At 38.6% G+C, this 20,450-nt stretch overlaps 1 protein-coding gene across 5 annotated transcripts in view; it reads left to right on the top strand.

Annotated features, from left to right (window-relative positions):
• Positions 1-20,450, top strand: part of GADL1 (glutamate decarboxylase like 1) — a 157,743-nt gene that overhangs the window by 25,003 nt on the left and 112,290 nt on the right. For 3 of the 5 annotated variants that reach the window (XM_081072481.1, XM_081072482.1, XM_081072484.1), the window contains exons 3-8: positions 3,460-3,586; positions 5,867-5,957; positions 9,571-9,677; positions 10,431-10,546; positions 16,414-16,493; positions 16,616-16,670. In XM_081072481.1, the coding sequence (XP_080928607.1) occupies positions 3,460-3,586; positions 5,867-5,957; positions 9,571-9,677; positions 10,431-10,546; positions 16,414-16,493; positions 16,616-16,670 (576 nt within the window). The remainder of the gene's footprint in view (positions 1-3,459; positions 3,587-5,866; positions 5,958-9,570; positions 9,678-10,430; positions 10,547-16,413; positions 16,494-16,615; positions 16,671-20,450) is intronic. The other 2 variants (XM_081072483.1, XM_081072485.1) reach the window with 1 other exon arrangement.

Here is a 20,450-nt window from a genome sequence, read left to right as displayed (position 1 = left end):
CTACTCTATATGTCACTTAAAATCTCTAAATTTCCCTTTCACATTGATCGCCTTTCATTTTGGAATTGAATTATCAGCAAGCGGATGTATAGGGGAGACTCTTATTCCAATTCTATTAGTCAGAGATAGATGTCACTTTAAAAAAACATTTTGAATATGACGTGGTTATTCTGAATTCTTGATCACATGCATTTGGGAAAATTAATAGAAACATAGATTGAAATGGCCAGTGAAGTTTGAGTAGTTATGTTCAAGGCAAAAATCACTCATGATATTTCCTGATTATATATTTATAATTGCATATTTTCTGGCCTTTTCTGTACTGGTGAACTATTTTGTACCTGCTTTACTTTGGAGCACACTGCTTTTCTGATTAAGATTTTTTTTAATTGGCCTTTATTCAGGCATTAAACATTAACTGAATGTGAGCTCTGGGGAAGACGTTGTATTTGGGCCTGGGGGATACAAAGGAAAATAAGATAAAGGCTGAGCTCTGAACTGAATTTATAATCTAATTGGAAGGATAAGTGTTCATTGGAGAAGAGAACAGGGGGTCCCAGTAAGAATGTGATAAATGCTCTGTGTCTGGCTGGCTTTGGGAACTTCACAGAGCAACGGGCACTTCGAGCTTTGATATGGAGTTAAGATTTTGATGGGCAGAGAAGTGGGCGCATGTGTGTTAAAGAAAACAGGGAGGTAAATAATGGAGAATTGCAAAATGGCAAGATGTATTTAACATAGTAAGGCTTGGAACTTTTTGCCTAGAAAAAAGTATTCGTATAGGGAACCAGTGGGAGATTAGATAAGAAGGGGAGGCTATGTTTTATGATGCTAAGTTTTCAGTTAAGGAACCACAAGTTGATCACAGCACAGTAGATGTGCAGGCTATTGTGAAGTTGGATTGAAAGCCATGTTGAGGATCAGCGAGGGGGTGACATTTTTATGCCACTCTCTTAGCTTACTTGTCAGAGGACCAACAGCGTACCATTAGAAGGTGACTTGCAGATACACCCCACACGTGGTGAGGTGATTGTTTCTAGTGCCCTCTCTGGTAAACATGCCTTCTCAGCTGCCTTTTAGTTTTTTAGTTAAATTACAACTTACATTCAGTAAAATTTAGTCCTTTTGGTGTGCTGTTCTATGAGGTTTGAAAAGTCATGTAACCATCACCACAATCGAGATATAGAACAGTTCCATCACCCCCAAAATTTTGCTGTGGCCCTCTGTTGTCAAATCCTCTCCTCACCTCTAGACCCTGGCAGCCATTGATCTGTTTTCTGTCCTTGTAGTTTCATCTTCTCCAGAATGTCAGATAGATAGAATCATATCACAGGTAGCCTTTTGTGTTTTGTTATTTTCCCTCAGCAAAATATATGAGATTCATCCATGTTGTTGTGTGTATCAAGAGTTTTTCCTTTTCATTGTTTCAGTCACTGTTAATTTACCTCTGCCTATTGTAGTTCTAACATCAGAGTTTAATTTCGTACCTCTTGGACAACTTGGTATTTCCTCCTGCTTTTCCCCAACACCCCACCTCCTAGTCTCACTTCCCAAATACTCCTCTGTCTCTCTCCTCCCCTCCACAGCCCAACTTTTTAAAGATTGTCTACACTCCCTCCTCCTTCTATTTCCTCACCTCCTACATTCTCACTTCATGGCAATCTGGCCCCCGTTCCCACCTCTAAGCCGAACTGCTCTTGCCAAGAACACCTCCTTGCTTATGAATCCCAGGAGCACGTCTCAATCTTTATCTCATTTGGCTTCTCACCAGTGATGATTATCAACTCCTTCTTAGAACATTCTTTTTGCTTTGTTTTAATAGCACTAAACTCTTCTAGGATTCTCCATGCCTCTCTGACATATCCTCAACCTCACATGTGTGCTCCCTTTTCCTCTTAGCTGTAGGTTCTGTCTGAGCCATGTCAACCATGTTAGATTATCATAATATATGCTTGAAGCTCTCTTTCTGATCTTTCACAAGAGCTTCAGACCAACTGCTACACCCCTTTTGGATGTCCTGAGAAGACTTAGACTAAATATTCTCAAAACTCATCATCCCCGCCCCAGCCACCACCAGGTGCTTGTGCCATCACCACCAATGACCCATGTATGCCAGCAAGTTAGAGACCTTGGGATTGTCCTCGGTCACCCCTCACCCTCCTCCTCACTATGCAATCCATTTCCAAGTTCCATAACCTCTTATTTCTAATTTTACCTGGAATCTCCATATGGCAATTAAAGCTAGTGTCCAAAACACAAATACAATCGTATCATTACCTTATCCAAAACATTCCAGTGACTTCCTTTGTGCCAAGTTCCAACTCTGTAACTTGCCACCTAAAGCCTGTCATGATATGAGTGTCTTGTTTATTTTTTTATTAATTCATTTATTTATCCATTCATTCAGCACATCTGTATTGAACATCCCCTTATGTGGCAGGCTCTGTGTTAGTTACTTGGGACCAGTGAGCAAATAGACCGATGTCTCTGCTGTCATGGAAATGATATAGGACATAAGAAATGTTGGAAGGTGATAAGTGCTATGGAAAAATGAAGAGTAGAAAAGGTTAGTGGGAGATTGGTAGAGATGGGGTAATGTGCAGCTTGTGATTTTAAATAAGGGAATCAGAATTGCTGAGATAAAGTGACATTTGGTTAGAGCTTTGAAAGAAGTGAGGACAGTTAGCTATGAGAATATTTGGAAGAAGAGGGTACAGCCAGGGCAAAGACCTTAACATGGGAGCATGTGTGGTGTGTTTCTGAAACAGCAAGGAGGCCGGGGTGGTAGGGCAGAGTCAGCCAGGAGGAAAGGAGTGCTAGAGGAAACTAAAAAGGAAACACAGCTGGGAAAGCAGACTACACAGGATCATTTTAGGCCATTGTAAGGATTTTGGCTTTTACTTTGAAGGATATGGGGACCCACTAGAAATATTTGAATGGAGGAATGACTGTGGCTTAGGTTGAAGAGGACTACTCTGTGTTAGTTGAGAGTAGACTATGTGGGGCCTGGGTACAAGCAGAGAGACTAGTTGGCAGTTAGTTATTTGATGTTCCAGCCTCTCCCCTCTTCAAACTCCATGTTCCAGCCACACCAAATGCCTTCATTCTTCCCATGTGTCATGAGCTCTTTTGTGTGTATTTCAGCCTTTGTTAGTTCTGTTATTTCCACCTAGAATACCCCTTGCATTACTCCATCCCCTAATCTTTGCTTGGCTCACTCTACTCTTATTTTACATAACAGCCCTGATATCAGTTCCTCCAGGAAATCTTTGACCTTCCATCCTAAGATGGACCCTTCATTTGTTCCAGTGACTTCTCCTATAGCTCTATTCATGCTGAACTATGAACCTTCCAATCTCTGTCTCTCCCACTTGTCTCGAAGCTTCTTAAGAGTAGGGTTTATGCTTCTGACATTCTTTCATGGGTGCTCAGTTGAAGGTGCCATTGTTTAATCTCCAGGTTTGTGAATGGCAGCCTCCTGAACAACTGAAACAGCTTCTTGATTTGGAGATGAGAGACACAGGAGAGCCACACCACAGGCTGTTGGAACTCTGCCAGGATGTCATACGTTACAGTGTCAAAACTAGTAAGAACTTTATTTTCTTGATCTGTACCTCTATCAAGCTCTGACATTTTCTTATCTCATGGTAAAGCCGAGTATGACAGTGTTTATGGGATGAAAAACCTGTATCAAAAAATAGCGATTCTGATATTTCGTAAATTGTCCATTTAATCGTTAGTTCAGATTTGTTGTAAAACCCAATATTAAATTGATAGAAACACTGTTGGTGGTAATGGTCACATACGTTATCTGTTCCTCTGTAATCCCCATTCTCCGTTTATCACCAAGACCGTATATTATGATTGCTACGTATTTCTTATGTTGGTCCAAACTGTCAAATAATATTTTGATTACATAATTTGTAAGAGACTTTAAATCTCGATGTCCTAGAATATACCAAAAAAACAAAAACCAAAACAAAAACAAAAGTTCAAGATTATATCTTTAATATAAATAGGAATAGATTTATTTGGAAGATACTTATTAACTCTTGACAGTTGGTAATTACCAAATTATTTTATGACATCTAGCATGATCAAAATATAAAACAACTTTAGGAAAGTGTAAGAAAACTGAATACTGTATATAGTAAGTTTTTGCTATGACAGTTTCGAAGTAATGCTTTAACCAGGGTGATCTTTATAAATGCAGTAACATGATATGTCTTGTTTTAAGTACTCTTCCAACTGATAGTTAATATCCTATATACTCCCGTATACTCAGTGAACAAGTTCCAAAAGTAGGAGAATAACATTCCAAAATATGCATTTCTCAGTGTGATGTAAAGGTAATCTAGTGCTTAAGATGGCTCAGGCATTATTCTTTGTGAATTCTGACACTGAACTAAATTTAGTGGAAGGTACATAATAAAATCCTGGCTAAAAATAATGAGTTTATATTCCCTTGGGAAAGTCTTGTGTATCAAAAACCCACTTAGCATTTCAAAAGCAGAGATACATATCTTATTATTGTGTGCATGTCAGAAATGGAAAATGACATTTAATACAGTAGATTTTTCAGTTTATTGGATATTTTCCATAATGTTCCCAAGGAAATCAATTGTAAATTAACATAGAACTAAAACAATCTGATTAAAATTAGTTGTAGCAATGTCTGGTTTCTTTAGCCATATTAGAGGAAGTTTTTCATGTTTTATTTTAAAAAACATTTTTTGAGACTTTTTTCATTGAACCCCTAGTTGTAAGAGGAAAACAAAACAAAACAAAACAAAAAACTAAAACTAAAACCCAATGCTGTAAGTTGTAATGAGAAGTCACTAATTGAAATGGTTCCTAAATATTCAGCGTTAGAAATAGACCTCCTGCATCTCTGTTCTTGGTCATGCTGAGCTGCCTATGATTGAGAATATCAAGCCAGTTAGCCTGGTGTTTGGTGTGAATATTCACACTGTGTAAAGCCAAGAACCTTTATGAGACTTTTTATAGGAGGAAGAAAAATAGGAAGTTGGAACTGAAGTTGTTTGAGTCTTAAAGGAGACTTGTCTTTGCAAAAAGTTGAACCAGAAAGTTTATGTAAGCTGGATGATCTTACTCCAGCCAATCAAATCTTACTCCATCTGCATAACGCCAGTTGCATTATGAAAAATGGTCCAATCTGAAAAATAAAAAGGCCACACATTGTCAGTAGTCTGAAGTGAACCCTGTTGGTGAGTGAAATGCATTTAAATTTAAGAAAGTTAATATCGATATTTTCAGAGGATTAAATGTAGCAGGCGTTGATACATGTACCCATTTCTTAAGAGTTTTGGTGTGGGTCAGGGTTGTTGAAAGAAAGGAGCAGGTAAACCAAAGTTCTTAAAAGATTGTTCAAGTTTTACTTAGAAACATATTATTGTTCTGTAGAAAGGGTTATGCAATGGGTCTTTAAAATCTGTTTCCTTTGTGCATGGTTAGGTTTCAAATGCTTCTTTAAAAAAAAAAAAGAGGTATAATTTACATTCAGTAAAATGGACAAATCTTAAGTGCTCAGATCGATGAATTTGTTCATATCTGTATGGAAGTAACCATCACCCAGATAAGACAGAGACTATTCTCAGCACTCCCAGAGGCTCCTCAAGCCCCTTCCTAATCAATATATCCTTCCCAAAAGTACCCAGAATCCTAACTTCTATCTCTATACATCAGCTTTGCCTGATATTAAATATCATATAAGTGGAATCAAGCAGTATGTACTCTTTTGTGTTTAGCTACTTTATTGTCTGAAAGATCTACTTATATTATTGCTGTATGGATAGTTTTTTCTTTTTTATTGCTGTGTAGATGAATACTCTGTTTAAATTTACAGACCATCCAAGATTTTTCAACCAGTTGTATGCTGGACTTGATTATTACTCCTTGGTGGCCCGATTTATGACAGAAGCATTAAATCCAAGTGTGTAAGTACCATTTTACTGGGATTTTACACTAGACGTGGATTAGAGATGTTTTTTTAAGTAGATGAAATTTTATGTCATGAATTTCTAGTTAATGGTTTCATTTGTGCACTGTCATCATAAATAATGCATTTATGACAGCAGCATTCAAAGAGCTGTTTGAATTGATAGTGATACTGTGAAAGGGATAAGGCAAGCATTGTTATCTCCACTTAACAGGTGAGAAAATTGAGTACGTAACTTTTAATTCACTCCTGCTTGAAAAGCCACATCTGTGCTAAGTGCTGGAAAAATACTTTGAGTAAAAACAAACCTTGACTTTGCCTTCGTGAAGCAAAATATCTAATGAGATAGAGATGATCCATGCAAATTAATCAAAATGACCCACACTACTTAACCTACAATTCTAATTTTCATGTGAAGGAGAGATGTGCGATACTATAAATATAAATGGGACAATTTTTTTCTAGTTGGGGGCCCCGGAAAATCTTCTCTGAGGAAGTTATAGCTAAGAACTGAAAGGTAAATAAAAACTAACTAGGTGAAAAGAGGAAGGATGAGTTCCAAACAGATAGAACAGGGTGTACAAAGGTCCTGTGTCTGGAGATAGCATGCCACTTGTATGACCTGAAAAGTCAGTGTGGACGTAGCTGAGAGAGCTGTGGCGACTGTAATGAAGGATAAGACTGGAAAGATAGATAGGAGCCAGACATGCAGGACTCGGTGGGCCCTGTTTATGAGTTATTCTATGTACAATGGAAAGCCATTGAAGGTTTCTAAATCATGAGGTGTCTTGTCCTTATTGAAAAGACCACTGGAAACGTGGAAAGAGGATTACAGAGATCAATTAGGAGGGCGTTTCCTTTGTGAGGTGAGAGGTTATAGTAGCTTGGACTAAGATGGAAATGGTAGGAATAGAGACAAAAATGTGTTGAGATAAAACAGAAATGACTGGATAATATATTGGATCATGGAAATGAGGACATGAGGGAAATGAGATGATTCTTGGGTTTCTGGCTTTCATAACTGAGTTGATGGTCATGACACTCACTGAGATAAGAAGCATTGGAAGAAGGGACCAGTTTTAAAGTATATGGTGAAAAAGACAAGAGGAATAATTCAGTTTTCCATTGTGAGCATTTGAGTTTGCAATGACTTTGAGAAATCCAAGAGTATATACCAACCAAGTTAAGAGATATAGGGGGTTGAAAATGCTGATATCTGTATGAAAAGTATAAATTTAGGAGTTATGGGTGAATGATGGTAATTGAAATAGTGGCATGGATGAGATCCCTTAAATCAGTGATTCTCAACCCATTCTGCTCATTAGAATCAACCTGGTAACTTCTTTAAAAAACTTATATATATATATATATATATTGCCATGGGTCCCAACCCAGACCAATTAAATCTGAATTTCTGTGAGAGTGTCTCAGGCACCGATTATATTTCCAAAGCCCAACAAGGAATTTTAATGAGAAAGATGGAGACACTTTGAATAAAAACCAACAGGAGACACAGAAGAACTACCTGTGGGACAGAGTATAGTGTGAGGAGAGAAGAGGGCTTAGGACTGGGCATTTCACTAACAGTTAGAAAGAGGAAGATCAGCTTGTAATGGAAAGAGTAAAGAAGGAGAAAATAATCTGGGAAGCATGGAAGCCACGGAGGAGGGTGTGTCCAGAGTCACGTGTTGTTGACTATTTAACTAAAGACAAAGACTAAAACGTGTTCCCTGGATTAGCAACCTGGATTTCACTGGTGACTTCAGTTAGAGAATTTGGGGTGGAATAATGCAAAATGATACCAAGTTATAATGCGTAGAAGAGTTACAGTGGTAGACAAGTCAGAAGAGACAGTAAAATTATACAATTCTGTGAACCTTTTCTTGTGTGTCCTGGGTTTTCTAATTTCTCATCTGGGTTCTTTCTTTCTTTCTTTTTATTTGTATTAAATTTATTGGGGTGACTTTGGTTAGTAAAATTAATAGGTTTCAAGAGTACGTTCCTATAATACATCATCTAATTATCTATATATTGCATTGTGTGCTCACCACCCATAGTCAGTTCTCCTTCCATCACCATATATTTGACCCCCTTTTAACTAAAATCTTAGGGGGTTTTTGAAGTATTAAATCACTGCTAAGCTGAACAATCCATTCAAAATGTGACTAAGCAGTAAAAGCTTTCTATATTGCCCTCTCCTCCACCTCCTGGCCTATTGCCAGCTTTACAGTTGAGATAGTTTTCAAAGACAGGGTTCATGTTTAATTTTCGTACAAAAATGTGAGTGAGTATTTCACTTATATTTGTGGGTACACATAAACACATACAATTTTTCACATTTTCGAAATATGTAAACTGGTTTCCTAGCATGGTTGAAATTCGAACCTAGACTATGTACAAGATGATATAATATCTGTAGAGGGCTTGACACATAAGGAGGTGACACATAGTAGGTGTTCTGGGTTTTTTTTAACCCCTCCTTCCCAAAGTTTTCCCTTCCCAATGTTAAAATAATTGCATTAAATTCTGTGACTGTAAATCTACATGTCTGCTTAGCTTATGTATTTAGAGGACATATAGATACAGACACAACTTAATGCAATCACAAAATTGTTAGAGAAGGAGGTTATAGATATTCAGTCATCCTCAAGTTATCTGGAGAAAGAAGAACAGTCCCAGGTTGGGTTTCCTGGAAAGCTACTCTAGAGGACTTGTGTGAGAAAGATGATTTTTAAGGAATAATGCCCTTTGGATCAACGTGGGTGGTGGGAAAGGAAGCAGGAATGGGAAGAGACAGAGATGGGAGCCAAGTTTCCATGCAGGTTCCATGACAATCTCAGTTGACCCCACAGAGATCTCTGGAGCTACAATGGCACTTTATAGTGGTCTGGAGTTGGGCCCACACGGCTAGCCCTTTATATTTCCAGCTGGACCAGTCATCAGGTGTGTACTAACACAGGAAGGTGTGACCATAGGGAATGTGGCTTCCAACAGCTGAGGCAGTTCCTCAAGGGGCTAAGGTAGTGATGCTCTCTGACAATAGCCTTCCAGCCCGGAGTAGCAAATCCTTCATGCACAGGGGATCTGGGTGGTGCTTTGCCGTAAAATCGTCCCAGAATATGAGATGTTGCACAGAGCACAGGCGTATGGAGAAGGAAGCTCTAATTCAGCATGAGTAGTTTCCATGTAGAGCTGACTGTTAGGTTACCCACGGTCGTAACCTAATAAAACCTCCTTGCCATGACAGTGGTTTCTCTTTAGCCAGCATCCAAAGCATCCAAAGAATAAAATGGCCACTGCTCATGGCTCCTGCAGAGCATACAGATGTACTGCCTTTATCTCTCCCAATGGAGTTGAAGCTTGTCTGTAAATTAAGATTGCTACGGTAGCTTGCATATCCCTAAAGCCACAAGCTATTGGCATTTACCTAACCCCAACTAGCACGATCACTGACTGCATATTTCTCTATTTCCAATGGATACATTTCCAAAGACTCTACCTACACTTCAACAGCCACTTGGCTTAATAAAACTTTATGTGCATTTCTTGGGACACCAAAGGGATGGTTTGACTTTAGTCATAGAAGTGAAGTGTTTTTTATGTCTATCTAGTTATACGTATGAGGTGTCCCCGGTGTTTCTGTTAGTGGAAGAAGCGGTTCTGAAGAAAATGATTGAATTTATTGGCTGGAAAGAAGGGGATGGAATATTCAATCCAGGTAAGTACAATTAGTTATTTCCTTCTTCTTTCCATTATAAGCATCTAAAAATGTATTCATGTGCCATGTGAGGAACAGCTCTTTGCACATTACAAAAAGTTGGATATTAACAGTGCTACTTGTCTCTTACAAACAAAAAATAAGAATTATAAAGCTACTTGGGGAGACGCTAGCTTGTGCTTTTCTCCAGTGATAATATTTTGCATAAATCCGAAATAAGTGGAAGAGATGCTAAACAAATGAGATATCTACAATTTAGGATTTGTACCTAATGCAAATGACTTTGTCTCCTGTTGGGAACTTGGAAGGGCTATAATAAGTTTTTAAGTTTTTAACTCATTTTTTCCTGAGAAGGTCCTAAGTCACATTTTGTTTATCCTGTAATCCTTTTTTTGGAGACAGAGAGGAGCACATCATGTCATTTTATTGATCAGATGACAGACAGAAAGAATATTATTAACTATGGAGACTTAGGAACAGAGGTCATAGATTGAAACTTTTAGTTTGGAAAACCTCTGGAGTGAGAGACTAGGACAAAACTTCTCACTTTGCTGAGATTGGAAATTGCTAGAATTGGAGACTCGGAAGTGTGTAAGAGTAATGAGGTAGGGGGGGGTGAGGTGTTCAGATGACTCACAGTGATTTGTCATTAGACTAGAGCAGCCACAGCCATTTACACTTTCCACTATAGTCAGCACTTAGGGAGCTATAACTTCATGCTATAAATATGCCATTTCAATTTTGTTTTTGCAGGTGGTTCAGTGTCCAATATGTATGCCATGAATTTAGCTAGATACAAATACTGTCCTGATATTAAGGAAAAGGGGCTGTCTGGGTTGCCAAGATTAATCCTTTTCACATCTGCAGAGGTAAAATATTATTTTTGATATCAGATATAGATTTTCTAAGAATGCATTATTTAAGAGAGCTTGTTTGTTTGCAGGACTCCTGATGCGCTTTTATCCTCTCTGTATGTGACTAATATACCAAAGTCTAACACCATATTTCATTCCAAAAGAAATTTTGATCAGTTTGATGCTGGCCGCCCAATTTCGTACATCACCTTTATTTAAAATTTATAGTCCGTAACATTTTCTTTGGGAAAAGAGAATGTTTAATTGGAAAGTGTTAGACTCATTTCTTAGAACTTAGATGATTGATACTCATCTCAGCTATGTCTTCTGCACATTTCCATATAAAATTGATTACTTTGAATGGCTAACACAAGGGTTTTTCAAGAGGAACAGGAGATATTCAGTAATAATGCACATCACTCACACACACAAACACACACACACACACACACACACATATACAATTGGATGTTGCCACAATCCCCTATCTCATTTTACTCTCCATTAAAGTAAGAGTTCTGATTGTGGATAGGTGCATTGATTCTGAACTAGGCTGCCTGGATTCATTTCCTGTCTCTACTACTTACTATCTGAGTGACCTTGGGTAAGCCGATTAACAACTCTGTGCCTTAGTTTTCTAATTTGTAGAAAGAAGTATATCAGCTCTTGTATCTAACAAAGTATCCCCAAACCCAGTGTCATAGAATATAACCATATAGTATTGCTTACGCATCTTGAGATAGCTGGCCAGTTCTGCTGCTCTTGCTGGGCTCCCTCAGCTGTCTGGGGGTTGGCTGGCCAATGGCTGATCTAAGAGTGGCTTTGGCAGGGATGACACCAAGTCCCCTCTGCTCCGTTGTCTCTCATCCTCCAGCAGGATAGCCCAGGTATGTGGTCATGGCAATGGTCCAAAGGAAAAACAGCATGGAGACATACCAGGACTGGTGAGTCCTAGGCTCAGAAATGGCACGTTGTCATTTCAACCTCATTTTCTTGGCAAACAGTCGTGTCTAGGAATGCAGATCCAAGAAGTGGGAAAATACTCTTAAGGGGATTTGCTGCAAAGCCATCTGGCAAAGGATGTGGACACAGGGTGCAGTGAGCAGCCACAGAAGCTTAGTAGGCACCAGTTAGTGGGTTGTTGCAAAGATTGAGCGAGTTAACGCATGTAAAATAGCATCCGGCACATAATAGATAGACAGAAATATTAGCTATTATTAGTAGTAGCAGGAAAATGATCCAGGTACAATGATGTGGATAGAATAGATGGAACAGCGTACGTGCAGTCTTACCTAGAAGAGATTCTTTTTTTCCTTTTCTATTTTTGTGTGATTCCAGTGGGAACCTCTGTCCATTCCACTACTGCTTTTTCCTCACGTCCCCGGAAAGAAGAGTTTAGCTTCTGTAACTTCTCTGTGCCTTAGGTCTCCTGTCGAACACACAAGGCAGACAAAAATTTAAAGATGATGTAATACAGAATTGTACACAGAATTGTAATGTGAATTGTACACATTGTACACATAATTGTACACATTATGATTTCACATAGTGAAAACTATGTAATTTCACTAACAATTGTCACCCCAATAAATTAAAAAAAAAATTGTTATTTCCAGCTGGGCTTTCCCCATATCTGTTATTTACTTTCAAGAGGGAAAGATACTTTATTATTGCAAAAGGACAGATTGTTCACTAAGAGATCAGCAGTGGAAGAAAACCTGGCCACCCCCATGTTTTCCTCCTATCCTGTCTGACCTTTGCTCTGATTAGTTTAGCGCCAAGTGCAAAATGGGCATTGGGTGTGGGGAGGCAACTGGAAGAAATCACCTGTCTGAGATTCTTAAATCAGCCTTCCCAAGGCCCTTCGTCCTCAGACATTCTTTCTGCAGCAATGTTTGGGAATATGGACGTGTGGGAAAAATACTTGGTTATTTGGGATTATTATGGAAAAGAGTTTTCCTCTCTGGGTTCCAACCCTTGGTATTTCAGTTTGAGGAACCCTAGCATATCAGAAATGCAAAGTCCCTCCTCTGTTTGAATCCTAGTATCCATGCCTAGGAACGTAGGGTCCCCGCTATCAGCTTAGTGATTTTACTTTTGCTTTTTTCCTTCTTTACTTGATTTAAAACTTGCTAACGTGCTTTTTTGGAATAATTGCCCTGGAAAGGGGGAAGAAATTCTATGGAAGCCTAGAATAAAGATTACGCCTAGGAAAGATCAGTAACACAGGTGTAGCTGGAAAATTGGAAATGAAAAGAAATTGACACCTCATACAGTTGTGAAACCAGAACTAAAAAGAAATTGACACCTCATACAGTTGTGAAACCAGAACTAAGTATTTCTTTTTAATCTCTAGTGGAGATATACATATGCAAAAAAGGTAAAATGTACATCTTGGCTAACGTGCCAGAAGAAGATGGAGCCAGAAAACCCAGAACTAGATGTATGTTTTAATCAGCTCAGGCTGCTATAACAAAATATCACAGACTGGGTGGCTTAAACAACAGACATTTATTTCTCACAGTTCCGGAGGCTGTGAAGTCCAAGATCAAGGTGCTGATAGATTCCGTGTCTTGTGAGAGCCCTCTTCCTGGCTTGTAGACCACTGCGTGCTCACGTGGCATTTCCTCTGTTCATGCTTGTGGACAGTGAAATCTCTCTATCTCCCTCTTCTTATAAGGGTGCTCATCTCACGAGAGTCTCACCCTCATGACCTAACCTGAACCTAATCCCATCACACTGGGGCTAGGGATTACACAAGTGAATTTTGACATAATGTGAATTCCACAGAAAAATTCTGTAACTTTGAACACACTGTAGCCTTGACGCCACTTGGTAGCTCATTCCTTTCCCTGCTCTGCCAATGAGACTCATGTCATAGCATTTGCTTTATTTTAATTCACTTTTTATGACCACCTCCACCATTTATCATAACAAATCAATTCATTATTTAGTTAACAGTAAAGAATTAAAGGAGGCTGTGTTTCCTAAATGCTCTGAAACCTGAATGTGAATCTTTCCGCTGTACTTCCCTTGTTTTCTTTTAGGTGTCGCCCCATGGGCCCTCTGGTTATTTTTCTGTATGGCTTATTAGGTGGTTTTACTTCTCTAGTTTTTATGCTGCCCCAGATTAACGAGGTAATTACTCCATCTCTTCTTGGTACCATCACATGCAAAATATATGCACCCGCCCCTGAAAGTGCCTTTGCAAACTTCAGGTTTTGACTATAATTCAGCTGTTGATGGAGACCTGGAAAGTCATGCCAGAGACCCCAATACTATCAACATATCCAAGGTAGCCTCTCCAGGCTAAATGGGAACCAAAGAGAAAGGGATTTTTGGAGAAAATAAAGTAATACAAGTAATCAATGTGTGGCTTGATTAGCAGTTAAATATGAATTCCTTGAATTTATAGAAATCCTCGATTCGCAATTCAAATAATTTGGGGAATCAGTATAAAGTAGTGATCACTGTCTGCCACTAAAGAGTTAGGGTATAAAAGAAACTCTTTTTGCTTCCAGACCAGCGATCAATTGTCCTAGTTCCTCTCTGGCAGGATGGAGTCTAGGGTGGGGTGAATGAGGACATCTCCAGATCGTGTCTTCTTAAATTCTGCACCCGAGGTGCCTCATTCCCTCACCCTATTCCTGGCTCTGCTTTCTAGGTGAGACTGAAGGTTTGGATGTTCTTGCAGGTGTTCTCCACATGGAAGCAGGTGCTCTTAGGATGTCAGTCAGAGCATAGAGTAGGCAGCCTGGACTCTCTGGCTCTGCTTCTTTCAGAACTGAACCAGCTTTGTGTTCTTGGAGAATTCCTTGTACAGTCCTTCTCTTCATTCCCTAACATATAACATTCACACACGTTGCTCTCCCCACCACCCAAGTCAATTTGAGCATCCAAATAGTGAGCACTAGGAGCAGTGTAAGAGTCCAGAACACAGTCGACGGGAGGGGAAAGCAGTGGTTCATTAAGAAATCCAAGGTCACAGAAAAAATCCTTGCTGGACCCAGGAAGGAAACCGTCAGTGACATTCTATCTTTTCTGTAGGCATTTACTGTTTTATCTTTACAGAAATGGACAACCGCTGAGATTTTTGCCTCTCCTGTAGACAAATGAAACCTATGGGGAGATAGGGTCTTAGAACAACTGATTTATCTTCTGTCGATGATGGGAGCAGCTACTGTTTGTTTCCAAATGCAGCTGTTACTTCTGAACTCCAGCCTTCTAGGTTTTTCCTTTCCTTGAAACTCCTCAGCAAGTCTGAAGCATTGCCCTCTTTCTTTTTTTCCCCTTCCAGGCTCTTTTCTCCCTCTGATGCTTTCAGATGTTTAGACTTCAGTTTTGCAGATTGTTTTTAATCTGTCCCTATGCATTTGAGATTGATATTGGACTGCACTTTGCCCTGAGGTATCCAAAGATAGCTCCACTGAAACTATTCTTATTCTGATTACCAGTGTTTTATTTAGCAGATCTGTTGGTTGGGGATATTTTGCTGTTTCTCAGGGCAAAGCAATGTGATTTTCTTTATTGGCAGATGGCAGTGAGGTAGGCTATTATTTACCCTATGAAATCAATAGCTGTTTGGTTGCCAAAGCCCGAATCTCCGGTTAGAAATAATTGGCCTTAGCTATGTCACCTTAGCTTTGGAAAGCGAATGTATCAAGTGGAGAATTAGTTACATTTTCATGTACATTATTACACCTCGATATGCACATATTCTTGTAACAATCTGAAATGAATGCATCTTACAGGCATTTTGGACATGTCCTATTTGATATTTGGAAATTAATTATTTAGAATGGTTTCATTTTTCTTGATGGTGTTACTTCTGCATTTATTTTTACAAAGTTAAAAAAAGAGCTTCCAATAAAACTCTCTTGACAAAAGAAGAAAAAAAATTACCACATTTGAGGGAATATATCAAGTTAAGTGTGAAGGCATGACTACTCTTTTAATGTATTCATACCTACAAATTAAATTACTAAGTTTTTCCGGTACAATAATGTCTTTTAGCACCTTCATTTTTCTGGCATGAGAAAGAATTAATTGACCACCTGTCTACACTAATGTGTAAAGACTGACATCTCCAATGTTTGAATGCTAATTACTTTATAGACTTTATGTAGTAGGGGGGAAAAGGCCCAACAATTTTGAACACATACTATTTCCAATAAGAAATAGACCAGACCTAATTCCAGAGCCATTAGCCTCATTCATGCCAGGCTGCAGGACGTATTGTGTCTATAAAGTATTATTGCTTTTGTTATTATGATTTTAGCCACATTGCTGTGTGTCTAATTTCAGTCTTACATTCGGTATTAAACAAGATTGATCAAAGTGTCTGATCAGCATTTCTAACCCATTCTTTGCTCTTCAAAATAATGAAATTCTTCTGTGGTCCGTGATATAATTTATGAGACAGAGTCTTACTCAGTCCTTAGAGGATTTTGAGTTAGCAGTGGACCAAGGGAGACTTTCTTCCATGTTATGTAAACAACAGCCTCCGGTGACGAAGTTTTTTCCATAAGCCAGGCTTGTGCTATTAACCCATTTAATTCTGTGACAAAGATGGGGTAGGCATCTACATGCCCACTTTATAGATCAGCAAATTGAGGCTTAGAGACTGTATATTGTTTGAGCAAGGTCCCATAGCTGTAACTGGAAAAACTTGGAATTAAATCCTGGTTTCTCAGACCCCAACCAAAGTCAATGTTCTGAACCACTAAGGAGCTCAATTAAGTTACTACTTTCTCTTTTTTTTTAATGCACTAATGTTCCAAAGATTAGGTTCATCCATATGGCAGCCATTTAGATGATAAGCAATAGTTTTTTCATGCTACTTATCCATGTCTCTCTCTTCCCCCTTGTCCCTTTTAATTTAGTGCCATTACTCCATGAAGAAGGCAGCCTCCTTTCTTGGGATTGGTACTGAGAATGTTTGCTTTGTGGAAACAGATGGAAGGTAATGGGGACAGGATCCAGAAGCCTAGTGGGTGGAGGGGGAAATTCGTACTTTTTAAAGAGAAGTACCAATATCTGTCCACTACGAAGCACAACTGAACGTCATAAATCTGTGTCTCTTAGGGGTAAAATGATACCTGAGGAACTGGAGAAGCAAGTCTGGCAAGCCAGAACAGAGGTGAGAGGGGTCAGAGAAAAAGGGGAAAAGAAAATGTGTGCATGTGTCTGGCTGTGAGGGAGAGGATGCCAGGGAGGGAATGCAAGCAGCCAGACCCATATCTATGTGTGGGACAGAGAAGAGAACGTTAGAATTAAAATCAGGCAACTCATTTACAGATGCTCTATTTCCAGGTACTTGGCTCTCCATGTTCTGTGGAGTTTCTCAGATGTTCTCATCCCATTTGGCCAGAGCCTATTAAAACACTGACATCACTCTATTCAGGATTCTTATCTAGAATTAGCCTTAAAAGGTGAACCCAGCCTCTCTAGCAGGGACCCTGCAACCACTCTCCTATGTAACTCCTGACTCAGAATTCTGTAGGCCAAACCATTGTCTCTGGGTTGCATTCAGAATGATTCCTGAGTTCTTGATCAACCTATCCTCCCAGTTAGCTTCTACCTGAAGTCCATCCATACCATTACCCTGTATTGGGTCTGGGTGTAATATTTCAGGTCTGGCCAAATGGTCCCTCTTTCTTAGCTGCCAGAATGTCTGAAAGCTGACACATCTGTTTCCGGGGAAAGCAAAGCATGGCCCTGATCACCTGCTGTACTCCAGGTAATGCTGGCCCCGACACCTGCTTTCCAGGTGTGTCATTGTCTTGGTGCCCGCCATCTTGCTTCTTGGACCCAAAGCTTGCTAGGTTAGGTGTACCTACTCAACTGTTTCCCACCAATCCCACCATGGTTCTCATTGCTAAAGGAGCTTCAGACTATTCTGCCACAACTTTCCAACAAGTAGTGACAAAGTCAACTGTGACTGCTGAAAAACGAAAAGCCCAGCTTCTGAGCTGGGATGGAAGTATCTCTCTTCTTACAGGATTTCACAATCTTAGTAAGATGGATTTATTTTATTTCTGTTTTTTAAGTTTTGAGCATCCTACAGCATGCTAGCTTATTGTATTTGGTTTCAAATTCTGTACTTAAAAAATGTTTACCTTTATTGCAGATTTATTGGCTTCAGGTGTGTCCTTAGATCTACATTTGTCTTTATTTTTTTTAAAAAAAAAGCATTCCAATAACAAGTGGATTTGATAATTGTCTGGTGGTACAGATTATCAGATTTCTTTGACCCTGGGGTAAAATTCTACATTACAACTTGTTTGTTCTGCTCTGAACTACAGATACCGAATTCTAGTTTTATCTTTTTTTAATCTAGTTTTATCATTTTCTGTAGAAGTTACTATCAAAAAGAACTTTCTTAATTTCATTAATGATTGTTTGTGGGAAATATTGATTACACTTTTTGTATGGTTCATGCGTTTGATTGATTGATTGATTCCTCCCTCTCTCTCTCTTTTTCCCTTTTTAATTTCTTCTCTCTCTCTCTCTGACTCCCTCTCCCTCCTTCCTTCCAGCCCTATCTCCCTCCCACTCTCTTTCTCTTTCCCCTTCTTTCTTGAATTTTGAACTTTTCCTTATGGAAAATTTCAAATAAATACAAAACTAATATAATGAGCGTTCATATACCAAGAATTCAATTTCAACAATCATTAGCTTATGCTCCATTGTGTTTCATGTACACCCTATTCCTTCCCACCACCACTAGATTAGTTTGAAGGAGGTCCCACACGTCGTAGCATTTGATCTATAAACAATTCAGTATATAAGTAAAAGATATGTATTCTCTTTTTTTAAAGTAATACCATTATAAGAAATATTTTTTAATATCATCGAATACCCACTCAATATTAAAATTTCTCCCATTGCCTTTAAAAACAATGTTGGCTTATTCAAATAAGCATTCATACAAGGCCTGTATGTTGAATTAGGTTGATTCATCACATAATCACATAAATCTTTTCTAGTTTATAGCTTCCTTTCCTCCTCCTTTTTTTTTTTGTTGTTGTTGTTGTTGTTTCTGTTTCCTCCTGAAATTGATCTGTTGAAGAAACCAAGTCCTTTGTTCTGGTAGTTTTCCACATTATGGACTTTGTAGATTACATCAAGAATTTGAGAATCTAAATTCCTCCTGCCTCTGCACCACCCATCTGTTCTCTTTATTTCCTGTAATTTGGCAGTTAGATCTTGACACTCAGATTCAGATTGGAATTTTCACAAGAAAGAACTCATGGGTAAAGTCTGTCCTTTCATCAGGAGACATTCATATCTCTTTCTGTGATAATATTGATTGGCGGGTTCTGGTTTTGTCAGTCCATCTGTTAAAGAACTCTGCTTCAGCATCTCACCTCATGGATTTTGCTGCCATTAATAATCATTGTCTAGAACCATTATTTCCTCAGGTGATGTTCCAATTTATTCTCTCATTCCTCATTCATGTATTGTGGGCATACTACTCTAAAGGAAAATGTTCTCTCATCCCTATTTGGTTTCCCTAAGGAAATAGTTTGCACAGGCAGAGTAGGATAAATGTTTTCTTTTGCCCCCTTGTTTTTCTAATTTTCATAATAATGAGTTAATTGCCTAGCATCCCCTAAAGACAGTCAAAACTTTTCTTTTCTTTTCTTAGTATCATTAAGAATTCATGTTCTAGCATATTTGATAGGTTTTATCCCACTGCAGTCATTATTATATTCATTGTGTAAATGTTTGTTTGTTTTAACAATGAGAGTACATGAAACCGACATATTTTAAAGTTGAGAACTTGAAAAGAGAAGTTTTTAAAAAGAAAAAATTGCTATAGGCACATTTGAAAGTAAGGCAATGGAGTGAGAGTTGTTACGTTTCCTCAGTTTTCTTTCAAGTCAGTTAAAACCGGAGCCTGGATTCACCAAGGACAAACCTCGCATCCATTCTGAGATAATAACTGATGGCTAGTTTATTTTTCTCAGTAGCTTCAGACCTGGTTGTTTTGTTTCAAGCTTTTAACTTGGTTTGTTTCAGATGTAGGAAATAGTACATCAACTTATTTTTTTTTTTCCTGCTGGGATTCGATTCCCTGGCCAACCACAATCCATTAAAAATCTTTTAAGCAGTGACCTTTACTTGATGCTATTACAAAGATACTGAAAACCACAGAGGCATCCCAGGCTCTAAAATGCTTATGAAAAGATAAAACGAGTACAACTACTGAATATTTGGAAGTGTTTTTGTGTATGACTGCTTGAAATTACAAACTTTCTTAGGGAGTACAGCTTCTTAGGGAATACATTGGCAGGACATCATCAATGCCGTTTCCACTGGATTTTCTTATTAATCACATGAGATATGTGAAAGGAAAAAAATCTGGAAGGTTAAATCCAGGTTGCAAAAGTTTAATTTCTGAGCCTGATATTTATAGCTAGATTGTTAAACAGGTGAGGAAAAGTCATTAATAAGCTAGAATAGCTTGCATAGGTGTTTTCTCACAACTGTCAGAATGTCATATAGTTTATGAGGAAAAGCTCAACCCTTAAAGACACCTTAAATGGTTTTAGTAAATTACTTTTTCTATTGCTTTTAATGATTGATGTAAATCTGGTCTCATTTCCTTTAAATCACTGAGATGATAAAATAGAATCTGTTGGGTGTTGAGCACAGAGAAGAAATCTTCAAGCCCATGGTTCCCCGAGGGCTCTGTCATCTGCTGGCTTCACTTTAAGAAGTTTGGGTGGACTCGATTCCATGTGTCACAACCATCTACCCAAATGGCAACTGCATTCATTGCATACCATCACTGATTCATGTGTATCTCAGATTTGAGATGTGGACCACATGTCCATGCTCTGCCCCTGTTTCCATTGAGAAATAATGTTTTTGTCTGTGCTCAGCTAAACTGGAGTGAGTCTGGTTCTAGTGA

The sequence above is a fragment of the Rhinolophus hipposideros genome (assembly GCF_964194185.1).
Source record: "Rhinolophus hipposideros genome assembly, chromosome: 14".
In the NCBI taxonomy this organism is placed as follows: Eukaryota; Metazoa; Chordata; class Mammalia; order Chiroptera; family Rhinolophidae; genus Rhinolophus; species Rhinolophus hipposideros.
Note: the sequence above shows the minus strand (reverse complement) of the source record. Positions and strands in the feature narration are given on the sequence as shown.